We start from the raw sequence: 26942 nt of genomic DNA on the forward strand, positions 1-26942 counted from the left end.
AGAGATGTAAGTCGGTATCTTCCCGTATGCTCTCCGGGTTCGTCATTCGTAACCTGTCAAGATCTTTGTCAGCAATGTATGCTGCCTTCCTTATAGTGTACCTACAGGACAAGGCCAGATATAGTGAGGTAGTTCACGCATAATGCTAGATAGTGGGAAGGTGGTACCAAGTCTCTCATATGCCTCGAATTATTAATGCAACTCCTGGCAGCGGTTACACAATTCTCTACGGTTTGTCGCTGGCTGAATGAATGCTTTCTACGGGCAAAAGTCCTGGAATTAGCGTGTCAGTGCTCTCTTCTTTTGATCCAGAGAATTGTTAAAGCTTACTGGTATAGAGCAACGAGTGTTCCATCGTGTATAATCAAGCTTTGGACAGACAGCTCAGACTTGGATCCTGCACTCATAATGCTGGCAGAATGGCTTATGATTAGCAGACGCTCAAAAAGGTCGAATGGTCACACTACCTCTCAGATGATTGTAGGTGTTCTGGAAGGTCTTTGAGCCAGATGTCTAATGACTTCTCTTGCCCTAGCGCTAGGTCCATGACCCTCTTTTGCCCAACCTTAGTTCCAAGGTCGCGTATCTCGGTGGGCGATTGGATACTTTGCACTTCACCAGATACCTTGCAAAGCCCTATTAGATCTAAAAAGCCTGATACAGCTGACCGTGGGTTCATGTCATGGTCTAAAGTTCCCTCCAGACTGTATAGTGTATCCACTTCCTCGTCTCCAAGTGGGAGCGGCAAGGCACAGCAGCAGTCGCTATCATTTGCAGCCATTGGTCTTCCAAGACATACAGAAACAATCCTACGGCGATTAGTAGACAAGATAGCAGCTGATGCATGGACATACCTATCGAGGCAGTAGATGCTCCACCAGATCCTTCTGGAAAGTTCAACCTCAATTGAATCTGCTGGACTCCGTGGTGAGGCCGTGGCTGACGGTGCCTATCTTTTGTCAGTCGACTTATTTAATATCAAGAGCCCTCCTCACTGACTACTTCCAGATGCATTCCTAATTCTTGACAAGCCCTTACGGCTTGCCCAGCAAAATGCCAGCTCGTTGATAGAGTATTCCAACCAGCGCAGCACATCGAGATCAACCCTAGACACTGGGTTCGGGACTTTGTAGCTTGTCCAGTTGTAGCGAAATGCAAGAGAAGAGCTCTCTCATAGAACTCAAGTCCAGGAAAGGATGAGTGATTCCCGTCAGGGGCGGTCAAATTTGATGCGCAAGCACAAACCGCAAAGAAGACTGAAAGGAATCCACTATCTTGTATAGAACCTCTTTGTGATGTGTATAGACTCTTGTAGCTTTCGGTGAAATGCGGCTTGTAAAGCACAGGAAAGGTATAGTGGTAATGCTCAAAATATAGGCCAACTAGCATATCAGCCATGTACTTTGGTGGTAGATTCATGTCCTCGGCCTTGGGGAGGTGAGGTAGGTCGCGCCATCTTAGACCATGAACAAAAAAAGGAAGCTCAGGCTGTGGCTTTCTTATCATCTGAGTCGTGTCCTGTTGGCTTGCGGTGGAGAAAGGGGAATTATCGGAGCTCTGGCATGGTGCAAGAGTCAAACTGTCAATCGCCTGCAACAGAAATTCGTTATTCGCGCCGCCGATGAACCTACTCCAATCAGCACACCGAACAAGCAGAGCTTTGGAGGTCAAACCTTAGACCGCCATAGGAGTCGTGAACTAAGGATCCAAATGCTTGAGCCCCGGACTCTCCTTGATGATTCACTTGCTCCTGACTTTTGTCGGTATCCTGCTCCTCGGTATCTCTTGGCCGTGATTGAGAGGCATCATTATTTCCGAGGCTAGCAATGCTGCTGGCTGCTGTTGACATATCGTCCTGTTGAGGTTGCAAACTCTGATCGGGCAACACAGGTGGAGATTGGTGGGAACACGTGTTAGTACACTCTCCCTGTGGTAGTTTGTCGATTGCTTTTGTTAGTTGTGCTGCTACAACCTGCAACTTCTGACAAATCTCATCAAGCTCCCGATAACGAGCTTCATACATGGCTGCATAACTACAAGACGTCAACATTGATCCATGATTAGATATGGCACCAGGTCAGAGACTTGCGACTGTGAGATGCATTGTCATTGCTGCCAGGATACTCGCATGCAAGGTCGCGGGAGTCGCAATTATGACAAGGGTTATTTCCGTCACACTTGATCTACTGCAGGGTAAGATAGTGTACCGTAAACAAATGGGTCATTCAAGACAGACCTTTTTCCTTCGACAGGTCACGCACGCCTGCCAGACTCGTGATGTAATGACGTCGTGTGAGCTCATGATCCTGATAAGGATCTTGATAATGCTGGATGCTGTAAATGTGATTAGTTCATCAAAGAGTAACTGGACAAATGAACGACGTTATTGAGGGTTTAGGAGCAATACTCGGAGATGAAAGGGCGCGACAAACGGCCAGCGATATCGGAATCACTTCTGTTGGCCGAACCAGGATGCTTATCTCCATTCCTAATGTTATCCCCATCACGAATGAGGAGACTGTTGATAGTGCCAATCTCTTGAACGCGGGGTTGACCCACTCCGGACCGAGCTCCGGCCGAACCATATCATGTAAGCCATCATATCAACTTTGGCCAGTGACCGATCTACTATTGACTACTCTATTATAGAGATAACACTCACTATGGCTTATCAAAATGCCTCCCCTGTCGTCAATGCCTTCGGGAAAACACGCCTCCAGGAATCCTTAGAGCGAGCTAGAGATCGTCTAGGTCCAAGCCTGGGACAATGGCTTGCTCTACCGGGACATGCTCTCGCCAAAACCATTGCACCTCTTGGTGAAGATGTTAGTTAGCCCACTCACCACCACTCGAAATGCGACTGATTTGGATAGTGGGTTCTCATTGACTGTGAGCATGGTCACATTGACGATTATAACATGTACCTTCAAATCAGTGCCATATCATCAAGTGGCGTGTCACCTGTCGTCAGAATTCCGGCCGGTGAACCTTGGATGGTGAAGCGAGCACTAGATGCAGGTGCCCATGCGATCATGGTGCCGATGTGCGAGACAAAGGAGCAGGCGATGAAGATCGTTGAATCGGCCAAATACCCCTCAAAGAGTTACCCGAATGGTTTCCGAGGCACTGGAGCCATGTTTGCCCCAGCTGCTTTCAATTTGACCGGCCGTGAGTATTTGCTCAACGCAAATAGCAATGTGATGATATTCGTCCAAATCGAGTCTCGCAAGGGCGTGGAAAATGTTGAAGAGATTGCCAAGGTCGATGGTATTGGTATGTCGCTCTCCACGCTGGACTTCATCACAGGTTTACTGATGCTGCTGTGATAGATATGCTTTTTATCGGGCCAAATGACCTTGCGTCTTCTCTAGGCTATGTTGCTTTCGATCATGCAACAACACCGGAAGTGCAACAGGCGACTCAACGGATTCTAGACGCAACTTTGGCCGCTGGAAAGTATGCAGGACATTTTGCTCTTGATGCAGCAACTGGTAGGTGACAGCGCCCAAGCTCTCTGAAAGACTGTCTCTGGTATGCTAACTGTTGAGTAGCTGCTCAGCGATACGAACAAGGCTTCCATTTTGTGAACTGTGGTGCGGATATTGTGGCATTGACATCTCAGATGTCAGCCGAGATACGGAAGGTGAAGGATCTAACGACAAAGGACTTGGCCTATAATGCCGCAAATGGAAGCGGATCGGAAAATGGCGTGAAAAGCTTGGACGGCAGGGGAAATGGTAGTGTGGATGCCGTGAAGCTCTACTAGTAGATTACAGATACAGCATGCATAATAGGCTGCCGCGAACCCTGAGGAAAAGTTCAGCTCGGATCTCCATAACATTCAGAGATGTATAGCTACGATTTATAATCTATAATGAACATATGGAACCCATTGCGGCAATCTAGAGACATCTTCATCATCATCATCCAAGGCTTCAATGTCACGAGGATCCGACGCCGTTCCTCTCTCATCTTGCAGAATGGATCTTGCCTTCCTCTTACGACCACGAGTCGGAGTCTGTTCTCTGAACCATTGATCTCGCCGCTCTAATGTCGCTTTATGTAAGCCTCGACATACCGACTCATCTGCCGAGTCACCTCGCTGAATAGCTTCGTAGGTGATCCTTGCCATATGAACGCTGATATCGTCACCAACCTCCCAAAGAGTACCGATGACATGACGAAATCCAGCTAGTTGAAAGGCACTGATGAGATGAATGCTTTCATCAAGGAACTTCTCGTGGGCAATCTGTCCAGTGCCGCATGCCGAGAGGTATGCAAGGAATGGTGAATATTGCTGGATGTTGGTTTCCAGAAGGGTTGAAACAGTTAGAGGTTCATCTTGTAACAGAAGGCTGCTTTGGGAAGGATCGCGCAGGTTGGTGGCGCCGTGGCCGGCGAAATGGAAGACCTTACACTCTGGAAACTGCGAAACAATGTCTTCTTTAATGCCTTTGGGTTCAACTACCTCAAATCCTTTGGACTCGCAGATGGGACGTAATTGAGATATTTCTCTGCCTGCTGAAGGGAGTGCATTGTACCCTGGTGTTCGCTCCATGGATGTAAGCACAGCCCGCTCGTTGCCCAAGGGAAACGGCTTTAGACCTGCACGGCTCCGAGTCCGGATAATGGCTCTGACAGACGAGCTATACGATGACATAGCTCTGTCGATCACGGTGTCTCGCGATCCTTTATAATGTCGGCCAGCTGCATGGAGAGGGTATATGCTCAATACGCCTGTTGGGATCCACCAAATCCGTGGCAGGCGTTCTTCAGGAGAAACTTCATTGATTCCTAGTGCACCAAGGACGGGTTCAGCAATAGTATGCCACAGCCACTCGAGTATCTTTGGACTTGAAATATGGCCCTGTTGGGTATTGGACCTTATATCTAGGATTGTAAGCTGAGGCAAAGGAATGCTGCGAATCTGGTCGCTCTCCACGATAATTGCGTCACGACGGAACTCGCTGGTATTGATAACAATAATTGCTCCAGGAATTGCAGTATTCTTGATGCAGGATTCGCTTGGCGCAGAGAGAAATTCTTCAAATCCGGGCCTTTGGCGGATGTCGTCAAGTAGTCTATGAAGCTCGCCGAGGTCATGGTTCATTCCGGCATGCCGGCCTGATGATGAAGGCCTGTGGATCTCACCACTGGAATAACCGACAGCTCAAGAAGCACTGATTTGACCTTGGAATCGGTTTAGATTCTCAGCGAGTTCGGGCTGCTCAGTCCGAAGATCCAGGCATTCCATCCGTGATTCTTCAACGGAAGCTGCCATCAATCCCCGTCCTTGTTCAAGAAACCGCAATGCAGCAAGTGCTCCTCTGTTCGCCGAGAGTGCCACAGCTGCTGAATGAGATGATAAGCCATAGACTTGGACCAGTGCACCTTGCTTATCAGCATTGCTCGTAGTCTGTGCGATGAGATGAGGAACAAGATCCATCGCAGTTTTGACAGCTTCATAAGCCTTGTCCCAGTCAGGTACTGCCGCGTAGTACTGGACAAGTTATTTTCCTGCGCGAATGCGAGAATCATCGTAAGCGCTAGGACTATGTAAGGCAGAATCTAAGTGTGCAATAGCGGCATCGAGATGTTCTTTTTCTTTCGTCTGCCAGAACAAATTACCATAACGACCGCCTTGGTTAACCAGCCTGCTAGCACGTTCCGGGTGGCTTTCTTCTGTGGCATCCAGTGCTTTTTGTCCATAATCGATAGCTTCGTGCAAATGGCTCGACACTCCAGTCTTCTTGGACATGTCACTCAACTGCACTGCCAGGGTGTTAAGACAAGCAGCTCTATTCGCATGATCTTCCGTTGTCAAGTCGACAGCCAGCCGCCCAAGTCTCAGTGCCTCTTCAAGGTCCTCCAAATTTTGTGTCAGTTTGTATTTCGTAGTGAGAAGGGTTGCAAGGTTGTGAAATGTAGCAAATATGTCGGGGTGATTCTTATGGACGGCCTCTACAGCCTTTCTCTGCACACTGATTGCCTCCTCAAGAACGTCTGGATCATCTGTTCTGAAGTATTCGTGCTTCAAGATGATTGCTAGGTTGGAAAGGTGTTTTGACTTGCTATCGTCGTCGGGGCTCAGTTTACAAGCCTTTCGTCCGACTTGTATCGCTTGTCTCAAATCACCCACGGTTCCGATCCTTCTGTATCTTCGACTGAGCTGAATGCCAAAGTTGCTGAGACATTTGTGTCTGTCCAAGTACAACTCATCGTCTTCGATACGATCGCAGACCATTTCGAATATGTGGATAGACTCTTCGAGATCTCTGATGCTTCCTGTCCTGAGGTATCGATCACCGAGGAAGTTAGCATAATTGCTCAGCTGAGCCATGCGCTCCAGACTATCTTCTTCAGTGACTTCAATAGCCTGCTTCACAACTTCTATGGCTTCTTCGAGATCGTTTTGGTCTCCATGTGTTTCGTATCTTTCGCTTAGTGCTAGCCAAAGGTTACCGAGTCTCTCGAGAAGCTGGGGCGAGTTTTCATCCGTCTGTGCTATGACATCATGACATATTTGAATTGCTTCGTCGAGATCTTCCTTTTTTTCAAAGATTTGGTGTCAGGCTGTAAGAGGAGCAGCCAGGTTGTCTAGAAAAAGAACACGCTTCGGATTGCTGATTGGTGTTACCTCCACAGCTTCTCGTTGGACTGCAATGTTTTCGTCGATAACTCCTAGCTCTCGCGTCTGCATGAAGAGCAACCCTAGCTTTGTGGATAGCTGATCAAGAATTGTTCCTCGGTGTGGATAAGTTTCTGAAAGAGCTGCAATCGCGTCTCGCGAAGCTTTAATGGAGTCTTGAAGTCCTTCACCATTTTGTGGATCACTTCTTGGGTATTTCTCGTGCCAGTAGACAGAGAGGTTGATCAGACGTGGAGTTCGCTGTGGGTGACTTTCTGGCGTGAGATCAATAGCCTTGATTGCCATGCTGATAGCCTTGTCAAGGCCGGCTATCAATCCGACTCTTCGGTATCGGTGAAGCGTCGATGAGCGACTTCGGACATCTGATTTGGTAATTCAGGATCGCTATCAGAAATGGCTTCGAGGATTGCCTCCTCGACCGTGATTCCTTCAGGATTCGACATGATAGGCGATAAGGTAGATGAGTCTGCGGCTACAACTGCGTGTTTATACAGGTAACGAGAAAGATAGAAGCAAACAATTAGGTAGTAGGATTGGGAAGAGACAACTAGTACGTTGAGTTTGAGCTTATCTATTACATGATTACTACCCCGCTTGAATACATGCAAGGTAAGATCGGGCTGAAAACGGCATGCTGCGTGTGTACGGTCGCCTCTTCGGAGCTGGAGCCTATAAGGAGTCAGACAGCCTCTTTGAGCTCTTAGTGAGCGTTGTTTACTTGCTGGCGAGGCTATATGCGAAGATGAATGATAGAACAATATAGGTATTACGAGGGACTTCAATAGTCAATTAATAGGCGATTTTGCTCTGTGGTATGATACTGACAGGCACGATTTCAACTGCATGTTGGCTTTGTCGCATCACAAATTTTGGCTCTGACTCCATGAGAGACTTCAAAAATTATGATGGTGAACAAAGACTACTGGGACATACTGAGTAACAACCACAGCTACTCTAGGGTTGCCAACACAGGCCAGTTATATTGATGAGACGTTGCTGGGGAGGCTAATTTGTAGGGCGTCAGAGGAATCAGTGGCAATATTGCAAATAGCTTGGTTGACCTTACTCCAGAATACTTACCGAGCCTTGATCACGAAAGGACTTGTGAATATCCGTGAGCCTTGTGAAATTCGGAAGAAAGGCAAAAGGCGAGAGCTTCAAGTGCAGTGAGACATTCAGTAAAGTTGATGGAACTGTTGCTGGGAGTGCTTATCTTCAGCCTTCAGCTAAGGACGCTTATTGGCCCGTAAGTGAGTCCCCCTCTTGCAGTTAGCGGTGGATGAAACTCGGACTCTTCGCAATGGAACACTCAACTTCGGAGAACCCGATATCGTATCATACAGGACCTCGTCATTCCATGTCCTTGAGTTGGTAGTCTTATGTTACACTGCAATGCAAATTCCAGGTATTTGAAATACCAAAATTTCTGTACTTGTCGCATTTTTTGCCTGGAGCGGTGTTGTTCCGCTTCCTCGTTGCACCGTGACATAGATGGCGTTCATGGAATGTCATTGCATGTTGGTTCAGCCCGCAACGCAGCCATTAATTATTGCCGCGTATCACCACAGCCCTTGCCTAGCCTCCTCCACCGGCCCTGAAATTCTTCGAAATACTGTGCTTCCCCCCGTCACTATTTTTCACTGCTGTATACGATAATTCTTGACTTGGCCTTCAATCCGCTCAGGGTCACGTTTTTTAATTGACCCCTAGTATTTCTGGTCTTAAACACTGTAAACAGCATCTAGCAAGTTTTATAATATTAGTTACGAAGCTCGCCGAGATGTTTGTAGCCTAAACTTGCCAGGTAGATGCCCCTAACGATGGATCAATGATAAGGCAGCTCGGCGAAGTATCGCGGGCAGCAATAACAGAAGGACGATTTGGGCTTGACATCACAACGTCCATCCCTTATCAGGTTGAACACATATCAGATGCGAAAGCTGCTGAGAACCAGGGTCATGGGCCAGCGGATATTTTTGGCCGACACCGTCACCAAAACAGGCAAGCCACTGAGTCTGTTTTGAACCATGGCACGGCACTTGCGGCTCACCATACAGACGGCTCGCAGCGGAACGCAGCGCTTCAATGCTACTTTGTATGAGCACGGCCAATATAATAGAATCAAAGGTTGCATTCCGCTTCCTCTTGGAGGGTTCTAATTCCGCACCATCCATGATGATGCGGCATAAGCAGCCATGGTGTACATAACGACCATCTTCAATGCTTCTCGTCCGAAGGGCGGTTGCAACGGCATCAGCCCTTGACACAACGGCATCCTTGATTATGAGGTCCCAGAATAAATATGTCTGCTTGGCCCCTCAGAAATAACAGAACAGCACATCATCCGCAACAATCTTCTTACTCAATACTTTCTATCCAAGCTAGAAATCCACTGCATCATCCACCATGTCTCAGATCAAAGTTGGTGACTACCTCTTCCGCCGTCTTCACGAGCTCGGCATCCGCTCAGTCTTTGGCGTTCCAGGAGACTACGAACTTGCCCTCCTGGATCTCGTCACAGACAACGACCTCGTCTGGAAGGGTAACCCTAATGAACTCATCTCTTCTTACGCTGCAGATGGCTATGCTCGTGTCCGTGGCGCGGGAGCCTTTGTCACCACCTTCGGTCCTGGTGAACTATCCGCGTATTGTGGTATGGCTGGCCACTACGCGGAATTTGTTCCTGTTGTGCATATCGTTGGCTACCCAACTGTCGATGCTGTCCGCAACAAGAGAATCATGCATCACAGTCTTGGAAACGGGAAGTTCGACATGTATGAGAACATGGCTAAGAACATCACCGCTGCAACTGTCGTGATCAACTATGCACCTACTGCGGCCCGAGAGATCGATGAAGCGCTTACTGTTATGATGCGTGAGAGCAGGCCCGTCTATATCGGGCTCAGCGTCGATATTGCGTACGAAATGATTGATGCCGAGGGGCTCAACGTCCCAATTCCTACCGAGCTGCACCCAAACGATTCAGCTCTCGAGGGGATTGTTGTTGAAAAGATCAGAAAGCTGATGGAGAGATCGAACAACCCAACTGTTATTGTTGATGGAGGCAAGTTCTAAGGTCCCAGTTGCACAACCAACCTCACTAACTATCTTAGGTGCTGTGCGCAACGGTGTCCTTGAAGAATCGCATGAGCTGATCAAGTTGACCAACCTCCCAACCTTTACTACCGCGATGGGCAAAGGGGGCCTTGATGAATCCATTCCCCAGTTCGCAGGTGTCCACTCCGGGGCTGGCACTCTGCCCGCCGTGAAAGAGGCGCTTGAATCTGTTGACACAGTCATCTGGATCGGCAACTATCCTTCTGATTTCAACACGGGCGAGTTTACGACTGTTGTAAACAAGGATGCCATTGTTATTGACCTCCAACGTTTCGCGGTTTCTATTGGCAAGATCCAGTACCCGGTCTCAATGAAGCATGTGTGTATAGCTTACAGTCACTTTTGGCAAAGCCAGCTGACTCTCTCAGATTCTGCAACGCCTCGTCAATTCTCTTCGTTCGAACCCGATTTCCATGGCTTCACGACACATAACTTGGGATCCATATCCAAAGTTCAACTTTCAGGCCAGCGACGACCTGAAGCAAGATTTCCTCTGGGGTGTAGGTCACGCCGATGCATCTTCTAGTGAAGGCTGATACTTACGGAAACAGAAACTCAGTTCCTTTTTCCGCCCTGGTGATGTTATCATTGGTGAGACCGGTACCTCCGCTTTCGGCCTGTGCGATACCAAACTCCCCAGCGGAGTGATGATGTTCAACCAAACCGTATATGGCAGTATTGGGTATGCTACTGGTGCCATTGTTGGAGTTGGTCAGGCTATCAAGGAAAGCGAAGGGAAGTGGAAGAGGCCTGTCCTCGTCACTGGAGAAGGCTCTATGCACCTCACTATTCAGGCACTGGCAGATATGCTGCGGTGGGACCTCAAGCCAATCATGTAAGCATCCTCTTCTCATTTCTGGCGGCAATCTTTAGCGTTTGCTAACATGATCCAGATTCGTGCTCAACAATGGCGGATACACAGTCGAGCGTCTCATTCACGGCAAGGAAGCCTTTTATAATGAGGTCGCAGTTCTGGACTATTCCATGCTCGGCAGGACTTTCGGACCAGCATTCGAATCCAAGTACCACGGTCCTATCAAGACTTGCGGAGAGCTATCGTCACTCCTTCGAGACCCCAACTTTGGCAATGTAGGCTGCATTGAGGTAAGACTTCACCCTATTTCACCTTGATGGAGAGACGTTGCTGATGAAATGCAGTTGGTCGAACTCATCTTACCTCCTCTCGACGCACCTTCTGCTGTCATCAAGACTGGTGCCGCGATCGATGCATTCAACAAAGCCAAGGCTGAGCAGGGGCCCAGCGGTATCCAAGGTGCTTGATGTTTGATCCTATCGCGGCATGAGTGCTCAAGATGGAAATTATATTGAATTTCAAATCCCTTGCTCTGATCACTAGTTCACATCAGCCAATGTTCAATACATACTTGAAAGCCTTGACCCCATCGACAGTAATGAATTTGAGGTGACGTCATTAGCTCTGTAGGCGCGCCCTACAATTGACCGCATCCACATTTTGTACTCCACCATCCATCGAAATACAAAACTCTGAGAAGACGTCCGCTCTGTTGCATTGGAATACTTCAAGTAAACATTCTGTCTAATTGCCAAAACAGTCGGGGTAGCTCTCAAGTGCGCAGCCATGTCGCTAATGGCCAACGATCCTGGCGAGCTCTCTCTGAGCAAGCTCCTCTCAACTCTCACCCATACGGTCCATCCAACCACTTACGTCTTCGCCACGTTCACTGACACCTCCAATCTACCACCCCTGTCCGAAACGCAGATGATCTTCAAGGAGTCCGAGGGAGTCACTGTCATTGTCAGCAAGGACTACGCAGAGTCACACAAGATCGATTACTTCTTCCCTTGCAAAATGATCAGTCTCAACGTCACCTCGAGCTTGGAAGCTGTCGGATTCATGGCGGTTATCGCGACGAGACTGGCAGCCAAGGGCATTGGTTGTAACCCTGTTAGTGGTTTCTATCATGATCATATCTTTGTGCCTCTTGGTCGGGAGGAGGAGTCATCGGAAGTGTTGGTGCGATTAGCGGCGGAGAAAAGGGAGGAGACTGAGGAGGCATAAGAACAAGAGCCATGGAGGAACAATTATCAGTCTTGAGGGATCCTTCGATGTAAAAGGATAAGATCATGAGAGTCTATCTATGTCCAGTAAGCTACTGCCTCCCAGAAGCCAGAGCTAAATCACCGAGACATCACTTCAAAAGCCACTTGATGCTTTCAACAAGATCTACAGCTGCTTTCTTCCCTTGACTTAAATGCGCGAAGGCACCCCAAAAGATATGAGGCATGCCAGGATAAATATCCAACCGCGTCTCGATTCCATTATCCTCGCGCAAGACTTGCTCGTAGATCAGAGCCTCGTCGCGAAGTACATCCATTCCACAAACCTGGAAATATGTCCTAGGTAAGTCGTGGTGACCCGTTGGCCAGATGAACGGAACAAAGAGATGCGAGGATATATCCCCAGCTGCAGAGTCGTGGAAAACCTTGTCCAGAGCTGGGGTGAGAATAGGATCGTCCTTACACTCAGCTTGGGTCCGAGAAAGATAAAGGTCCTTGTACGTCTCAGGCAGTCCATCTTCCTTCTCTGGTGGCAGTACCATTGGAGCGAGCAGAAAAACGCCAGTTATCGCAGGAGTCAGCTTCTCATCTCGGGCCAGATGGCTGGCTATCGCAGCCATGTTTCCTCCAGCTGATGAACCACCAATGATGAAACCCTTCGACAGTGAAACCCTCAGCTCGGGCTCAGCGTTCGTAGCAATCCATTTCAAGCTGTCCCAGACATCGTTTATGCTAGCTGGAAACGGGTCTTCAGGTCCTTGCCGATAGGAAGGCGCCAAACAAACAACCCCCAGCTTTTGTACAATATCACGACACGAGCGCTCAGCATCTTCTGGAGATCCGATAGTCCACCCGCCACCATGGATGTAAACAACAAGCGGCGGGGTTGAACCAGAGTTGTTAACCGGTTCGTAAACATGAGCGCGCAACTTGTGGCCATCTCTTGCAGTGTAATAGATATCGCGCTCAACAACACCACTCTCTGGATCGGGCAGCTTATGCAGGCTTTTCATATACCATCTCAAACTTGCGATTGCCTTCGCTGGATCAGAAGTGTCAATCTGGGGAATAGTTATTGTTTTGAGGTACTACACCAGATCAGTCTGGACTCATTCATGTGAATGCTGGAGACTTACGTCGTCCAGCTCGGGATCAATAGCTGCGAGTTGCAGTCGTTCCTCTCTTGAAAGTGCCATCTTAGCAGTTGCGAGCGTGGTCACGATATCAGCGATTATCTAGAGTGTGTATGAGTGAAAGGTGAATGGCCCGTTCAAAAAATCGACCAAAAGGAGTCCTCCAGCCCGGAGTTAACGGTCTTATCGCATGTGGAAGTGAACAATGGCTCAATGTAATCCATTTTGGGCTTACTACTATACTAAGAGTTCTCACATCGGTATTAAGATTCGGACATAATAATTACATCCTCTCCTCAGGTGTCCCTACGTGTCGCCTTCCTGATTCTCCTTCAGATACCAGCAGCACCGGCCTTCAAGACTGTCTAGGCTTGCTTATTGGCAGCTCACATAAGCACCAATCCTCCTTATCCAATCAGATTGACATTATCCGTGGCTTCAGGCCTCTTTTCGGAGAAGGCCTTAGACTCTTCCTTTCGCTGACTATCACCCAGCGAAACACGTCTCCTAGCATCAATATACACCATGTACTCTTCATACGTATGCGGCAAGACCTTAAGATCTTTGGGCACGGAGAATGTGTAGTTGAACTGACCAGTTGGCTTTGCGACACCATGCTCAACATCACGGACCTTACTGTCAACACGGACATGCACACGAGTCATGGGCTTCTCCGGATCCGGGAAGCCAGGCTCAGTACCGTCTTCCTCCAACAGCGGAGGATCGGTGTATGCGACAGTAGCGGTTAGGTACAGAACACTGCCGACGGGAACCGGATTTCGGAACGTGCAGGGATCAGCGCTGATGAAGGTCGGTCGCGCATGAGCAAAACTGGCCGCACAACAGAACGCAAGCTCAAAGGTTTGCTTCAGATGGAAGCCACCAAAGATCATGGTCTGGTGACGATTTCGGTACTGAGGTTGCATGATCGCAGCCGTTGAAAGCTGGGTCTTGGACATAGCGACGACGTTGGAAGGTTGGCGAAGGTCATTATTCGGATCGTGGTATGCAAGTTGTCGCAACCAGATTTGATGAATCAGAGCGGATTCGGCATCGTTAGGTTCAGTCTGAAGAAGTGAAGCCTTAGAATTCTCCTTCTTGGACAGCGACTTAGCCTCTCCAGCCTTGAAGATCTTCTCTTCCTCCGCATTGGTGGGGACCAGCTTGGGGATGTTGACTGGCTTTCTTGTGTTAGGGTCCAGGGCGACCATGGTGAAGGTGCATGTCAGAAGGACATCCTCTGGCTTGCTAGGTTCGCCTTCTTCTCTGGCCTTGGCAACTTTGCAGGTGATTTCGACACTACTCCTGCCAGAGGCATAAGTGACTTGACCGCTGTACTCGAGATCGCAAATCTCTGTAAGTGGGTGCGCTATTGTGATGCGGTCCAGAGCGGCGGTCACCGTTGTAACGCCAGGGCCGGTATGCTTATAGACGATGATGCCAGAGAGGGCATCGAGGTCCATGAATAATGTTCCAAGTCTATCAGTTTGGTTAGTTTGATACGTATGATTGAGTCAATCGGCGCGGTTACCTTATGTGACCCGAAGAGTTGACATAAGTGTCTGAGAGCCAAGGGTCTTTCTTGAGCGGGAGCACGACGCGATGATAGCTGTCGCTCATTTTCTTGGGGGTCAGATCGCGTTCCTTGGGATAGTCATCGGACTTATGAGCCGGCAGACCCCGTTGCTGACGCTCGAACGCCTCTATCCATGGCATCGGTTGCCTCTTATCCTCGAGGCCCTGAAATACGCCATCTGTTTTTCTTGGTGTTGTTGTATGGAAGCTGTTGGCATTGGGACGCGCCAATGCAGGGTTGGCTGGTCGCAGCACATGTGGCCTGCGCAGCGAAGCGACAATGCTTCTTGCTTCACGACTTCTGGACATCATGGTGAGTTGTGAAAATGAAGTTCAATTGTTGATGGTCGTGTGACGCAATGTTCAAGTTCGCTGGCGGATCTGATTTAGCGAACCGGAGAAACCCGATAAGTCAGCGAGACGCTAAGATAAGACCCTCGCGGAGTTTGATAACCGAGCTTGTATGAGACTTGAGCGGATGAAACCGGCTTCATGGAAATGTATTTGCGGTACAATAATTCCAGTAAATCTTCTGCAGAACTCGATCGAATATTTTTTATTCCGATGTTCCTGCATAATTGTATGGGTCTGGTGGTGGAACCGGCACCAAACTGATCAGCCAACCAACAAAGACATTCGCTTATGCATTTGGACCTGGACATATCCTTGCTTGTTGTGATATGTGACCTGCATGGAATATCCTATCATCCTGCGATGGCACTGGATGTCATATACCTCAAAACATCGATGGTGCGATGAAGCAGCGGGTGAGAAGACATTGATTTATCGTGAATTCGGCGGTAAAAGGATGTAAGTTCAGATAAAAATTACGTCAATTCATCAACTATTATACAAAAGGATTTAGCATTGTCTGTCCAAGCATCGCTTTCTCACAACTGTAATATCAGAATTCCAGCTTTGAGACATTGTCCCACTTCTCGTCAGAGTCAGCAAGAGCCTTGGCCGCCATATGAGCATATTGGAGCGCGTCCTTGCCCAGGATGATTCTCAGTGGGGGCTCCTCCACATTCGAAAGGTGAATAATAGCTCTAGCTATCTCAGAAGCCTCCGTCCACTCTGAGTGTCCCTTGACCAGCTGAATCATCTGGCCGACAGTCTGCTGATAAGGCTCGCTGACCTTGGCCGTCTCAGTGGCAGTGGTAGCCCACTCAGTCTTGATGCCACCTGGCTCGGCGACTGTAACCTTGATACCGAAGGGGGCCACCTCCTGCGACAGAACAGTTGAAAATCCTCCAACAGCCCATTTGGCACTCTGGTAAGCGGCTGCTCCGGGTGTACCGACGCGGCCTCCGACACTTGAGACTTGAATAACGTGGCCGGACTTTTGTTTGCGCATGATAGGCACGATGGCTTTTGTAACATTGACGACCCCGAAAAGGTTGACGTCAACCTGCTCGCGGAAGCCTTTTATATCTGCATCTTCGATGGATGCCATGTCTGCGTAGCCGGCGTTATTGACGACCACGTCGATGCGGCCAAACTTTTCAATGGCTTCCTTAGCTGCCTTGTTGGCTTGGTCGAAGTCTGTTACATCAAGAGCGGTTGCGAGGATCTTATCGGATCCATATTTCGCGACGATGTCATCGAGTTGAGATGGGTTGCGAGCAGTTGCGACGACGATATCGCCCGACTCAAGGACTTTCTCGACCAGCGCGCGGCCAACTCCTCGAGAGGAACCAGTGATGAACCAGACTCGTGCCATGTTGGAAGGGTAAGTGTTGTGTGACTAAAAGAGGATATTGCAGTGATTTGGTTGTAGGAGAAACTTGAGTAGATGCTGATGATCTAGTAGCTGCTGTAAAGGAGAAGAAGGCGATTTATATAAGATGAATTGCTTTCACAGTTCCGACTGTTGCTCTCGTCTACAGTCCAAACAGCGGAGTTCAATACGAAAACTATGGCACGCCATACCTACTCAGCCCCATATTGGCATGAGGCTGTCCAGTAGAGAATGGGAATTCACAATGAGCATTGACGAAATCGAGAAGGTATTAACCTTGTTGTATGCACGTCGTGATCCACTCCGGGAATTGCAGCCTATCTCCGGGCGCTGGAGTGCATCGTTGAAGTCCGCTGCGCGGTGACGGACATAACTTCGCTGGGAGATAAGCGGCGTTTAATCTTTCCAGCGTTACACTGCATGGAAAACGCCACAGGCCTGGCTTATCCATTGGCTTACTGGCTTACGGCTGACGACCCACCGCCGCAGGGTAGTTTGGATCAAAAGGCGAAAACTCAACGTCAAGCTCTCTGTCTAGCCAGGAGATCAAATATTCAGATGCAAGAGTGAATATATCGGCTTGAATAGTGAAACATGATTGCTTCCTCTCTTCCCCAGACTTCCTCATTTTGTTCCTGATGCAACTATGTGTGATTGCTGCCCGCAATTGTTCACAATCCAAAGTTTAATGCCCCACTTGCGAAAAGTGGGCGTCCACTCAAAGCACAACCCCAGAGAATTGTCATCACCCATGCTATTATATCAGGCTTGGAGGGAACCAAGCTGAATTATTTGGGCTCGAAATGCGATTTATTGTAAGTAGACCTTGGCCAAAACCTGTCTGTGAGTAAGGCGCCTTTAAAGTAAGTCTGCCTTGAGATTAGCCTAAACCCCACTTCACATTCGATCTGCCTCGCGACAAGGCGACCGTCTTGCCTACGATCAAATGTTTGAGCAACGCAGCATCGATAATTTCTGTTCCATCAACTTCGACAGCACCTTGGCCCATCTTCAGTAAGCCTTGATATCGAATCAATGAGCGAGATGGTGAGCCCTAGCAAACTCTGCAGCGTGTGTTTCGACATGTTGCACGTCTGGAAGCAGTTGAGAATAGCCTCCATACAGACTTCCAGCACCACAGTACTTTCTCTAGCTTCAAGCAGGCCGTAGAAGGCGGATGCTTTATATGCACGAAGCTCTGGGACTCCGTGGAAGATGCTTCCATCGACGGCTGGTCCAACGAACCTGGTAGCTGGGTACCCTTCGGCTGAGGCCTGGGGAGATGGACTTGGGCGCCACGTTGGTTCGGAGCTATTTATTGGCACGTGAGATACCTGAGGTTTGGCATGCTGCCTAATTCTAAGTTGAAGTATAAAGGAAACGTCTTCTGTTTTCTTCCGTGCGAAGGTACGTTTGCTTCCCTGCCAATGAATCGTGGTTCAATCACTAACGCAGTTAGATGAGAAGTCTTCTATGCTGGAAGAATGTTCAATCGGTTTTGAAACTAGCACATCATCAGAAAAAGTCCTTCAGCTGGCTTATGAGTGGTACGAAGCCCGCAGCGACTCACACGAATCGTGTCAGCGCTTGAGGTCTTCACCGAAGTTTGCTCCATCAAGGCTCATCGACATCAGTTCTGGTGATGACTGGAAACTCTGCTTATATCCACGGGATATACTAGACCCTCCAGACTATATGACTCTGAGCTACAGATGGGCCAAGAGCCCTTCGGTTGTTCTTTTGAACTCAAATCTTGAAGACTTCCGAAGGGGCGCACCGATTTCTCGCCTTCTCAAGACATTCAGAGAAGCCATCACTGTTGCGCGTCGGCTTTCAATCAAGTACCTATGGATTGACTCGTTGTGCATCATTCAAGATTCAACGGAGGATTGGGCCCGAGAATCACTCCAGATGCACCAAGTCTACGCAAACTCTGCCTGCACCATCTCGGTAACCGCTTCGGAAGGACCTGATGAAGGGCTATTCAGGAAGGCCCCATGATAGTTCTCATAACATATGGGGCGCACCATTGACCGTTACTATCGCGAGCAATACCCTGCACTTTGTGCATGTACCGAGGGAATCTGGGGCAATAGCGCGGACTTAGTTACAAGCGCACTAAGAAAGTTCCCCGGGGCTAAGTGCTTATGGTGATCAACAAACCGCGGAGCAAGTCGATCTACAGGAGAATGCATCGGCCCTTCCATCGATCGTCTGTTTCCATGTTACCATCCATGAAACGATCCTTTTGCCCGTTCAAGAACTTCACGCATATCGAGCATTACATGATCATTACAAACGTACATTTCTTGCTTCTGGATATCATGACCCGATCCCACGCAACTGCCGTATCACATTACCATGGTGTTGCTCGGAGCGCGATTGGATGGAGCTGTCTCGGTCCTACTCACGGCCTTGGCTTCATTTGACGGATTGGGGTATGGCGTGGAGGCGGAGCTAGTGTTTTCGGAAAGCTTGGGGATTGGTGATTGAAGAGGAAGAATTGGAGAGCCAGTCATTTACATGTCCGAAACAAGTGTTGGACGCAGGGGTTCCCTGGACAGTATCCCACTTCACGGGCCCGAAACTGCTCACGGGACCAGAAAAACTGCCGGTGAACTTGCTCGACATCTTCACAGCCTAACAATTCAGATGAAGCTGAAGGACTTTGAAGATGAAAGACGGGGTCGATTTATATCAGAAACTCATCGTTGGGCATTCTTCTGGGGTAAATCCGGCATATTCTTCAGCTGAGGGAGCTGATAGTATGCTATTTCTAGAGGGTCCAAGTGCCGACAGCTTCAGATCTTTATCATGAACCAATAACAATATCACAAAATAGCTATCCGACTCATAAACGAAGTTTCCCCAGCTTCTACCGACGCTAGAGCTTCTAGCCGGACCTCGGCCTAGTTAACCGCAGTTCATCCAGCCCTTGAATCATATCAGGACATGTCCATGACTCGTGCAAGTGACGCTTTGAACAGGCAATATCCAGCAAACTTCGCAAAGATCAATTAGACAACTGCGGGGTTGCCGAGTTCCTTTCCTGTCATGTACCCTGCTGGTATTTCAGCTAAGTGGAACGACGTGGTATCGAATTGTCCATCCCTTGTTCATATCATCCTATAATCTGGAGATCTGGGGGCGTTGGGAAAAAACCTGGAGACCCCGCGACGTTTTGTGACGACCCGTGCGGGAAGAGTTCCGTGCTGTTGGTGCCCGTGCAGCATCATACCGTGGTAGCTTATAATGGTCGTTGATCGCCCCCGTTTTGCGTTTTGGCTCTCCAGATAGCGGCTATCAACAACTCCACAAACCAACGATCCACTTTGCAAATTGAGCAGAATGGCCGTGGACTCCAAGATCCAGCCTCCGTCTGGGGGCATTGAGGCTGTTCTGCCGAACCAGACTACACCGTGGTATAAGCAAGCCCACTTGGTTAAACTCAATAGTCTGATCCTGGGCTTGGTCTGCTTCCGTGAGTTGCATAAGGAATGATCAATATGGCTCATGAGAACTGACTTGAACAAGAATCGGCAATCGGATATGATGGAAGTCTCCTCAACGGTCTTCAATCTCTACCCCAATGGAGCGACTTCATGAACCATCCTTCTGGTGAATGGTCCGGCTTCATCAACGCCATCTACTTCATCGGATTCTTTGTAGCGTGCCCTCCTAGCTCATGGCTCGCAAACAAATATGGTCGTCGTCTTCCAGCTTTCCTAGGCTTCATTCCGCTGGCAATCGGTACTGGTCTCCAGACAGGTGCTAAGACTGAGGCAGAGTGGATTGCGGGCCGTTTTATCCTCGGTATCCCGACTGCCATGTTCGCGACATCAATCCCTCTTCTCATTACTGAGATCGCGTACCCTAGTCACCGAAGTGTCATCACCGCTTTGACCAACTGTAACTATTTTATCGGTGGTATCATTGCAGCTTGGGCGTGCTACGGCACCAGGAACTACACCGACTGGGCCTGGAGGATTCCAACCATTCTCCAGATTGCCTTGCCTCTTGTTGCACTTCCTGCTTTGATCATGGTGCCCGAAAGTCCTCGATGGTTGGTATCTGTTGGACGAGAAGACGCAGCGCGGGAGACACTAGGAAAGCTGCACGCGGTAAGTCAAATTAGCATGATCGACGCCTATCGAACAGTTAGCTAAGTACTACTTTACAGGGCGGTGATGCGAACCACCCTCTTGTCGACTTCGAACTTCACGAAATTACGACCGCCATCGAGTCCGAGAAACAAGCTGAGAAGTCAAGCTCCTGGGCATCACTAGTATCCACTCCCGCCCATCGTCGCCGTCTCTTCATCACGGCATCATTGGCAATCTACAGTCAGTGGGTCGGTAATGGAGTCGTCAGCTATTACCTCTCTACTGTCCTTGCCACCGTCGGCATCACCAGCGTCACTGATCAGACTCTGATTATGGGATGTCTTCAGATCTGGAGTTTCTTGGCTGCAGTTGCTGGTGCCTCATGCGTCGAGAGACTGGGACGACGACTTCTTCTCATGATCTCTTGCGCAGTCATGCTTGTCAGCTTTATCCTAATCACTGCCATGTCAGGGAGCTTTGCGCAAACTGGATCACGATCAGTTGGAGTCACAATGATTCCATTTGTGTTCTTATTCAATGCTGGTTATGCCATCGCTATGTAAGTCAACTCTGTTTGACCCGCGTATACTCTGGATCGCATCACTGACACAGCTCTTCATAGAACTCCTCTCCAGGTTGCTTACCCTCTTGAGCTTTGGCCCTTCCAGCTACGTGGCCGTGGAATCTCTGCAGCCTGGATGATTATGATCTTGGCCCTCATGTTCAACGTCTTTGTGAATCCAATTGCTTTGTCGGCTATTGGTTGGAAGTACTACATCGTGTATGTGGCTCTTCTGGTGTCCTATGGCTTCGTCATTTTCTTCTTCTATCCCGAAACACGTGGACGTACACTGGAGGAGATTTCGGTCATCTTTGGTGATGCACCAGATGGACTCTACTCTGATGAGCTTGACACGAAACAGGTGATTGAGAAGGTTGATGTGAAGCATCTGGAATAAAAATTAACGAATGGGAAAGATTCTGGTGTTAGCGTAGCCAGCCCTCTTTGATATTATGAACTAGACTAGGCGATATAGTGTTTCTTGTCTCCTTGGCACATACGTCTCAGTTATTACCGATCTGTGATTGTCTTTTTGCGTTTGGGTCGAAATAATACCAGTGCTCTTCGCCTTTCTCATCGACATGGTCCAGATATCCAATTTCGAATCTTTTGCCTGAGACAGGGTTCTCGGGCGTTTTGGCCAGGGCGTCATCACCTGCGCACCGCGTTTTCTTACATGTCCCACAGGTCTTTTGTGCAATGTCGTTTGTTTCACCGCAGCCGCCTGCTTGTGCATTGCATCCCCAGTGAACGTGATGGCTGCTCACCTCTACCGTGACTCGCCCGAATGTCATGATGGATGTGATTTAAGAGTAAAGGTTTATAGGATGATAGTGGTTGATGATGGAGGCTTGTCGTTAGGACTTATGTCGGGGATTGGAATCAACGGTAGTGATATATAGCTCTCGAGAAGCTCAGACACTCCCATATAGCTAATAGTCACGGCAAGTCAGAGGTCAGTTGATCACAGAAGGAAATGGTGGTGTGTTTCAGCAGGTAGTCCAGGTTGATTCAATGATTGAAGGACATGCGTCACACAAGCTACGGTCTCACTATCAGGGGCTGCCATTTCTCACTACCTATACAGTGATGTAACAAATGGATGCGTTGCCTGATTCATGTCACCGAGATGTCATGCATGCTTGACATGTGAGTTGAGTGATGCGATGTTGCATGCATTTCACAGACCTTCATGGCCATCTTGCGGTTGCTCTTTGAAGTGAATAATAGTGTCTGAATGGTATAAATACGGTATCTTCTTGCTCGTAAAAAGGCTTCTCAAAAGCTTCATTCGACAAAACACAAAGCATATAGCAACACTTTGCTCAAATACATCTATACTAAACAAAACACAAATCCCTATAAGCCAGAATATTCCAAAATGGCCACCACGACAACAGTTGTACGCAAAGACCACAAGAAGTGGAAGTGCAACAAAAACATCTCGGGAAGGCTTTGCGGCACTGTCACCTCGATGAGTAATATTTACTGCGATAAATGTGACAATAGGCGACAGACCGACGATGAAGCCCTCGCTTCTGATGAATCTTCGATCGGAAGGATGTATCACTTAGATACCAGTCTGACAGAGCACTGGGAGTACACCAGTCCCGAGCCTCTATAGGCACAGTTAGGAACGCAAACATGATGAACGACGGCGGGACTAGGCGGTCCTATTACCAGAGAATGGAGATAAAAGAATCCAGGGGCTCATGGTGCCTCTAATTGTCAACCATCAACAATTTCAATTCTTTGAAGCAGAGATAGAGAGCTAGTGATAGCTGACATGAATCATTTGCCAGTATAAAACGTTATAGGGATTATCATGATGTCGAATATTGGGAATCTCAAACAAGAAATTGGAACAGGCGTATCTTGGCTACTTCCAGTTCTAGCTGTTTCATGGTGATTTATAATTCTCGTCCAGCTAGTCATCTAGAGCTCTTCTGACTCTAAATCAGTATCTCCTCCACTCAGTGCGCAGTGCTTTGCCTCCCTAACCAATGCTGATGCGTTAACCCATTGTAGACTTCCGTTGTCCAGGTAGTCTTTCACCGTGATGCCAACACCGAGGAAGAACTGCACGCCGTAGCCTGGCTGACCAAACCATGGCCTGATAGGTCCTGCCTGAACGGTAAATGATTTAGTCACCTTGTACACGTGATAGTTGTTGGGGAATTCTTTGTTCTCCCCAGTGATAAGATTCCCAGGGTGGAGAGCTCTTTGTGAAAAGGGGGCTGTAGCAGGAGAGAGATATCGTCCTTTCGTAACATGTTAGTGTTCAATATCGGAGTAGGGCGCAACATATAGTTTACCTGTAGGTTCTCCGAATCTGTCGACCAGCGTTCCTGGCGCAAGATTTACGTTTGCCTTGATAGGCCGTTCATCGTCGTCCAACTCAAACCCGTTCTTCAACGGATACTTCCAGCCAACTGGCTTTTTACCATCGGGCCTGGCAGTGTTATTCCACCACTTCTCCAGAAATTCGTTGGGAGTCAAGCCTCCGAAACGGTCATAGCCTGCAACATATGTGCTAAGAGGGAGGTTCGTGGGGAGGTCTGTAGGCCCAAGACGTTCATCGCCGCAGATGTAAATATGCTTGAGCTTCTTGTTCTCACGAACATGCTCTCCAGAGCAATCGCATTCTTTGCTCGTGATGTCCTCATGAGGTATGTATAAAGCGAGGCCAGTGGCCAAAAGAGATGAGAGGAGCAAAGATTTGAAGATCATGGTGACGGTTCAGAGTATTAGGCAGGTTTACAAACACCACTGGGGTACCATGCTCTGTACTTTTATATGGCAATTTGAGGGGACGCCGCCTCTCCCATTCCAATCCAACGTTCCAATGATCGATACGTTAAAATTTACATCTTCCCCGATCCGTCTCAAGCGGCTGAAACTATAGATATAGCCTGTGTCTTGCGCCTTGACGTTTGCCATTTTGGGAGGTGATCCGGTCAATAGACTCACAAGCTGAGAAAAGCCTGGGGAACAGTCAGCCTCAGCATTCAATAGTGTATCCGGGGATCAGCTGTGGCTTTTGCCCAGCATTCTCTCTTCAGATTACCCGTTCCAAAACTGATCACTCATGTATCAATTGGTCGGGTCTGTCAGCGGACTTGCTCCTTTTTGGTTATGATTTGGTGAATGGTACGGGCCGCTCCCCGGGAAATCAATAGCTCCAAATTACCCTGGTCAAAATCCGACCCAGTGGCTGGCTGAGAAGCCAAAGTGGCTGGCGGTAAATCCCCCTTTGCTCGGACCTACCGTTGGCGCTACTGCTTTTTTTCTTTTGGCATTGATTCCCTGCTGGCTCTCGAGATAACCATTTGGTGTTGGCAGGCGGTCGCGGGAATGTGATGATCGATAGTGGCCATGACCTGGCTTGAGCACCTTTACCTCTAGCTAAGGACTTGTTCGCCTGCCAGTTCTCTCCTTCTTTTTTTTTCCGCGGAGAATAACGCATTCTCCAATACTTCTCAGATTGCATTGGGGAGAACAGGCCAGAACTTGAGGCCCGGCCGGTCCAGTCTGGTCCAGACGCAGGATGCTCAATCAATACAGCGGCTTACTTTGACCGGGGTGTCGGGGGCAGTAGGGCTGATTGGCTAAATTGGCTAATTTGATAGGCTACTGAACCACTGGAAGACATTGCTGGAGCCCACGTACATACCGACTTCCGGCACGGCGCGAGAACCGGTGAGACTGCCCCTACGACGAGCTTGAGATTCACAAAGTTATTCTGAGATCAACCTTACAGTCTGCGCCCATTTCTTCACAATAGGTAGGCTGATCAAATTAACTGCTATTTATGCTCATATTGAAATTGACAATCTTATCATTACGCCTTTGCTCATTCAATCCGATGCCCACCCGCTATCCTCTCGCATGATGCTCTGGCAACTCGTAAACCACTGAATCGTGGTGGCTCAGCTCAGCTGGTCGGCCTTGGCCGGCCATCTCTGATGGTTCCACACGTTCATCTTCTCTGGGCAAATCCTCCTTGAAAACAGACAATCGCGGCTCTAGAGGACTTCCTCCTACTTCCACGATACCCGAGACCCTTTCTTGGTGAGCGCGTTCTCTGCGTCGCTTCATCCATAGACAGGCAAGAACACCTATCAGCAGCGCGCCGACTCCAATGCCTACCCCAGCACCAATTCCAGTCTTTGCCCCGGAGCTCAGGCCTTTAGAACCCTCTGGCTCTGGCTCATCCTCTTGTGTTGGTCTGTCTTTGGGCTTCTTGTCATCTGTCCCATTGATCGGAATCTTTTGCGGCAATGTTTCTGCATCAACCCAGTCGCCATCGTAATCCTTGAATGCTTGTATAATCGTATCGTTGGACCAGTAGTACAGCCAAGCTTTGCCTTCGCTCTGTTGAGAGACTACGGCTAGACCGGAGCTCGCGTTATCGGCGACAGGCCATGCGCGCTCTGTTTGGTTTGAGCCGAGCTGCCAACCACTCTTCGTCGATTTGACTTCGTGTATCTTCTTATCGTCGCCGATATAGAAGATACTCCGTGTTCGCGATCGGTCTCGGTCCACTGCTGCGCCGATGGCTTCGAGGGAAGAGTTCCAGGCAGGAAGAGAGAAGTCGGCTTCGTCTTCCAAACTCCAAAACATATCCGTCGGCAGTGTGTTGTTAGTATAGGGTCCGAGGAACTTGTTCGGGAACGCGTCTATTACTTGTCAGCCACTGCTTCTCCAGTACTACCAGCGCGACAGGGTCATGGGGCGTACCTAACGTCCAGAGACCAGACTTATCCAGGCGGGACAGCTCGATATTCTCAGAGTTCTTCGGGAAAGGCACAGTAATGTTCTTGAAGTCATGTATCGTTGACCCTAACGCCATGCCTCCAGCAGTATCCTGTGAGATGGCGCCCCCATCGTTCCAACCATCATCATCAGTATACCACAGCATCTTGACTTTCCTGTCCTCGTCATGATAGAACAGACGATATCCATCTTTCCCTCCAAGGTTGACGATTGAGAGGCCCGTTTCGTTATGAATGGAGTCGACGCCAGCCGCCGCCGAGATCTGGAACTCGCGGTCGCGTACAAGTTTTCCCGTCGTCATGTTACAGATGTATTTCCCCTGCACGATCGTATTATCTTCAGTCTGCCAGAAGACTTGCGCCTGGATATGCCGTGAGCTGTACGCAGCGAGCAGTTTGGAGAGAGAGGTGACGTACAGTGATAAATTGCCAGTCCCCCCAGCCTACGGCTGTAAGCGCCGTGCCATTGCGCGGTGTTTCTTTTGTATCGAGGATATTCGGCTTTTCGAGGGGGAAAACTGGGATATTATGACTATTACAGGCACTATAGAGAAGCTTTCCCGTGGTAGGGTCTTGTGCGCCAACTTGTATGGTGAGGTCAGTGAAGAAAGCATACAGAGCAGAACCGTAGCTGGTTTGAGCCCACGCCAATAACACCAGCCACGCAAGCATTGTTAGTTGCATGTTGAACAATGATAATGTTTCAGAAAAAGGAGCATGAACGAACATTGACGCGGTGAGGCAAGGCGATGGAGGAATGGGAGCATTAAAATGGAAAGAAGCAGTTTTACAGCCATATCAGGACCGGAGTGCCTCATTTTGCCTCTCAGGAGCTCAATTGTCTGCAAGGTGATATGGCTGTTGTGATGTTACCAAGCCACGGCACCGGACGGGACACTTGCATAAGGCAGCTTGATGCCGGTGAGGGATCATCCCTCTGGCTGGGGTGCAGCTGAGGCACACTCACAAAAACTCAACGATGGCGACACTGACTCCCGACTTATTTGAACAGACACAGGCTCAAGCGCGGCTCTTCAGCCCCAATCCTGTTGAATTGGGGTCTTGTTACACAACTGTTGGGGCTGTTTTCTGTGTCTTGAAAGGCGACTATCATTGCTTCTGTTGCCACTTATGCAGGCATCATGATGAGACCTCGCAGTTGGTCGGTGCGTTGTGCAACACCATAAAGGCTAGGTGATCAAGTCTCGTCAGCCATGGTCAACCTGTTGTCAATGGAGAAGGTTGCG

At 48.9% G+C, this 26942-nt stretch overlaps 11 protein-coding genes across 11 annotated transcripts; 4 read left to right on the forward strand and 7 right to left on the reverse strand.

Annotated features, from left to right (window-relative positions):
- Positions 1-46: 46 nt before the first annotated feature.
- On the reverse strand, positions 47-809 carry FOBCDRAFT_264685 (uncharacterized protein; the record flags this gene model as incomplete). Its single annotated transcript, XM_031191205.3, has 4 exons — positions 468-809; positions 331-411; positions 106-273; positions 47-53 (listed from the first exon to the last, which is right to left on the reverse strand). Coding segments are annotated over exons 1-4 (570 nt in total), but the record flags the coding sequence as incomplete, so codon positions are not given.
- Positions 810-1464: 655 nt separating this feature from the next.
- On the forward strand, positions 1465-3766 carry FOBCDRAFT_253425 (Pyruvate/Phosphoenolpyruvate kinase-like domain-containing protein; the record flags this gene model as incomplete). The annotated part of the gene is made up of 7 exons (XM_031191206.3): positions 1465-1759; positions 2065-2193; positions 2363-2616; positions 2652-2825; positions 2874-3273; positions 3330-3491; positions 3552-3766. 7 exons carry the CDS (start codon positions 1465-1467, stop codon positions 3764-3766), a joined length of 1629 nt encoding a protein of 542 aa, XP_031032437.3.
- Positions 3767-3855: 89 nt separating this feature from the next.
- FOBCDRAFT_244227 (CHAT domain-containing protein) lies at positions 3856-6934 on the reverse strand (the record flags this gene model as incomplete). Its single annotated transcript, XM_059610595.1, has 5 exons — positions 3856-3902; positions 4003-5124; positions 5182-5487; positions 5554-6547; positions 6638-6934. The coding sequence occupies 5 exons, from the start codon at positions 6932-6934 to the stop codon at positions 3856-3858; spliced, it is 2766 nt and encodes a 921-aa protein (XP_059465985.1).
- Positions 6935-9055: 2121 nt separating this feature from the next.
- FOBCDRAFT_253427 (thiamine diphosphate-binding protein) lies at positions 9056-11995 on the forward strand (the record flags this gene model as incomplete). The annotated part of the gene is made up of 7 exons (XM_059611044.1): positions 9056-9524; positions 9763-10085; positions 10231-10266; positions 10318-10601; positions 10660-10870; positions 10925-11039; positions 11350-11995. 7 exons carry the CDS (start codon positions 9056-9058, stop codon positions 11805-11807), a joined length of 1896 nt encoding a protein of 631 aa, XP_059465986.1. The 3' UTR covers positions 11808-11995.
- Positions 11938-13002, reverse strand: FOBCDRAFT_244229 (Alpha/Beta hydrolase protein; the record flags this gene model as incomplete). The annotated part of the gene is made up of 2 exons (XM_031191211.3): positions 11938-12894; positions 12943-13002. The coding sequence occupies 2 exons, from the start codon at positions 13000-13002 to the stop codon at positions 11938-11940; spliced, it is 1017 nt and encodes a 338-aa protein (XP_031032442.3).
- A 144-nt stretch (positions 13003-13146) lies between these two features.
- Positions 13147-15009, reverse strand: FOBCDRAFT_169178 (HotDog domain-containing protein). The gene is made up of 2 exons (XM_059608443.1): positions 14471-15009; positions 13147-14418 (listed from the first exon to the last, which is right to left on the reverse strand). The coding sequence occupies exons 1-2, from the start codon at positions 14824-14826 to the stop codon at positions 13347-13349; spliced, it is 1428 nt and encodes a 475-aa protein (XP_059467932.1). The 5' UTR covers positions 14827-15009; the 3' UTR covers positions 13147-13346.
- A 339-nt stretch (positions 15010-15348) lies between these two features.
- Positions 15349-16473, reverse strand: FOBCDRAFT_232385 (uncharacterized protein). The gene has a single exon (XM_031191212.3). The coding sequence runs from the start codon at positions 16235-16237 to the stop codon at positions 15419-15421; it is 819 nt and encodes a 272-aa protein (XP_031032443.2). The 5' UTR covers positions 16238-16473; the 3' UTR covers positions 15349-15418.
- A 1128-nt stretch (positions 16474-17601) lies between these two features.
- Positions 17602-18435, forward strand: FOBCDRAFT_323529 (heterokaryon incompatibility protein-domain-containing protein; the record flags this gene model as incomplete). Its single annotated transcript, XM_059612099.1, has 2 exons — positions 17602-17662; positions 17715-18435. The coding sequence occupies 2 exons, from the start codon at positions 17602-17604 to the stop codon at positions 18254-18256; spliced, it is 603 nt and encodes a 200-aa protein (XP_059467933.1). The 3' UTR covers positions 18257-18435.
- An 827-nt stretch (positions 18436-19262) lies between these two features.
- Positions 19263-21413, forward strand: FOBCDRAFT_169186 (general substrate transporter). The gene is made up of 4 exons (XM_031191214.3): positions 19263-19736; positions 19790-20376; positions 20436-20917; positions 20981-21413. The coding sequence occupies exons 1-4, from the start codon at positions 19604-19606 to the stop codon at positions 21315-21317; spliced, it is 1539 nt and encodes a 512-aa protein (XP_031032445.2). The 5' UTR covers positions 19263-19603; the 3' UTR covers positions 21318-21413.
- A 1442-nt stretch (positions 21414-22855) lies between these two features.
- Positions 22856-23665, reverse strand: FOBCDRAFT_285258 (uncharacterized protein; the record flags this gene model as incomplete). The annotated part of the gene is made up of 2 exons (XM_031191216.3): positions 23236-23665; positions 22856-23181 (listed from the first exon to the last, which is right to left on the reverse strand). Exons 1-2 carry the CDS (start codon positions 23648-23650, stop codon positions 22856-22858), a joined length of 741 nt encoding a protein of 246 aa, XP_031032447.2. The 5' UTR covers positions 23651-23665.
- A 1131-nt stretch (positions 23666-24796) lies between these two features.
- On the reverse strand, positions 24797-26367 carry FOBCDRAFT_207248 (uncharacterized protein; the record flags this gene model as incomplete). Its single annotated transcript, XM_031191217.3, has 3 exons — positions 24797-25599; positions 25661-26057; positions 26113-26367. 3 exons carry the CDS (start codon positions 26365-26367, stop codon positions 24797-24799), a joined length of 1455 nt encoding a protein of 484 aa, XP_031032448.3.
- Positions 26368-26942: the final 575 nt, after the last annotated feature.

This window comes from Fusarium oxysporum, chromosome X (genome assembly GCF_013085055.1).
Source record: "Fusarium oxysporum Fo47 chromosome X, complete sequence".
NCBI classification, from domain to species: domain Eukaryota; kingdom Fungi; phylum Ascomycota; class Sordariomycetes; order Hypocreales; family Nectriaceae; genus Fusarium; species Fusarium oxysporum.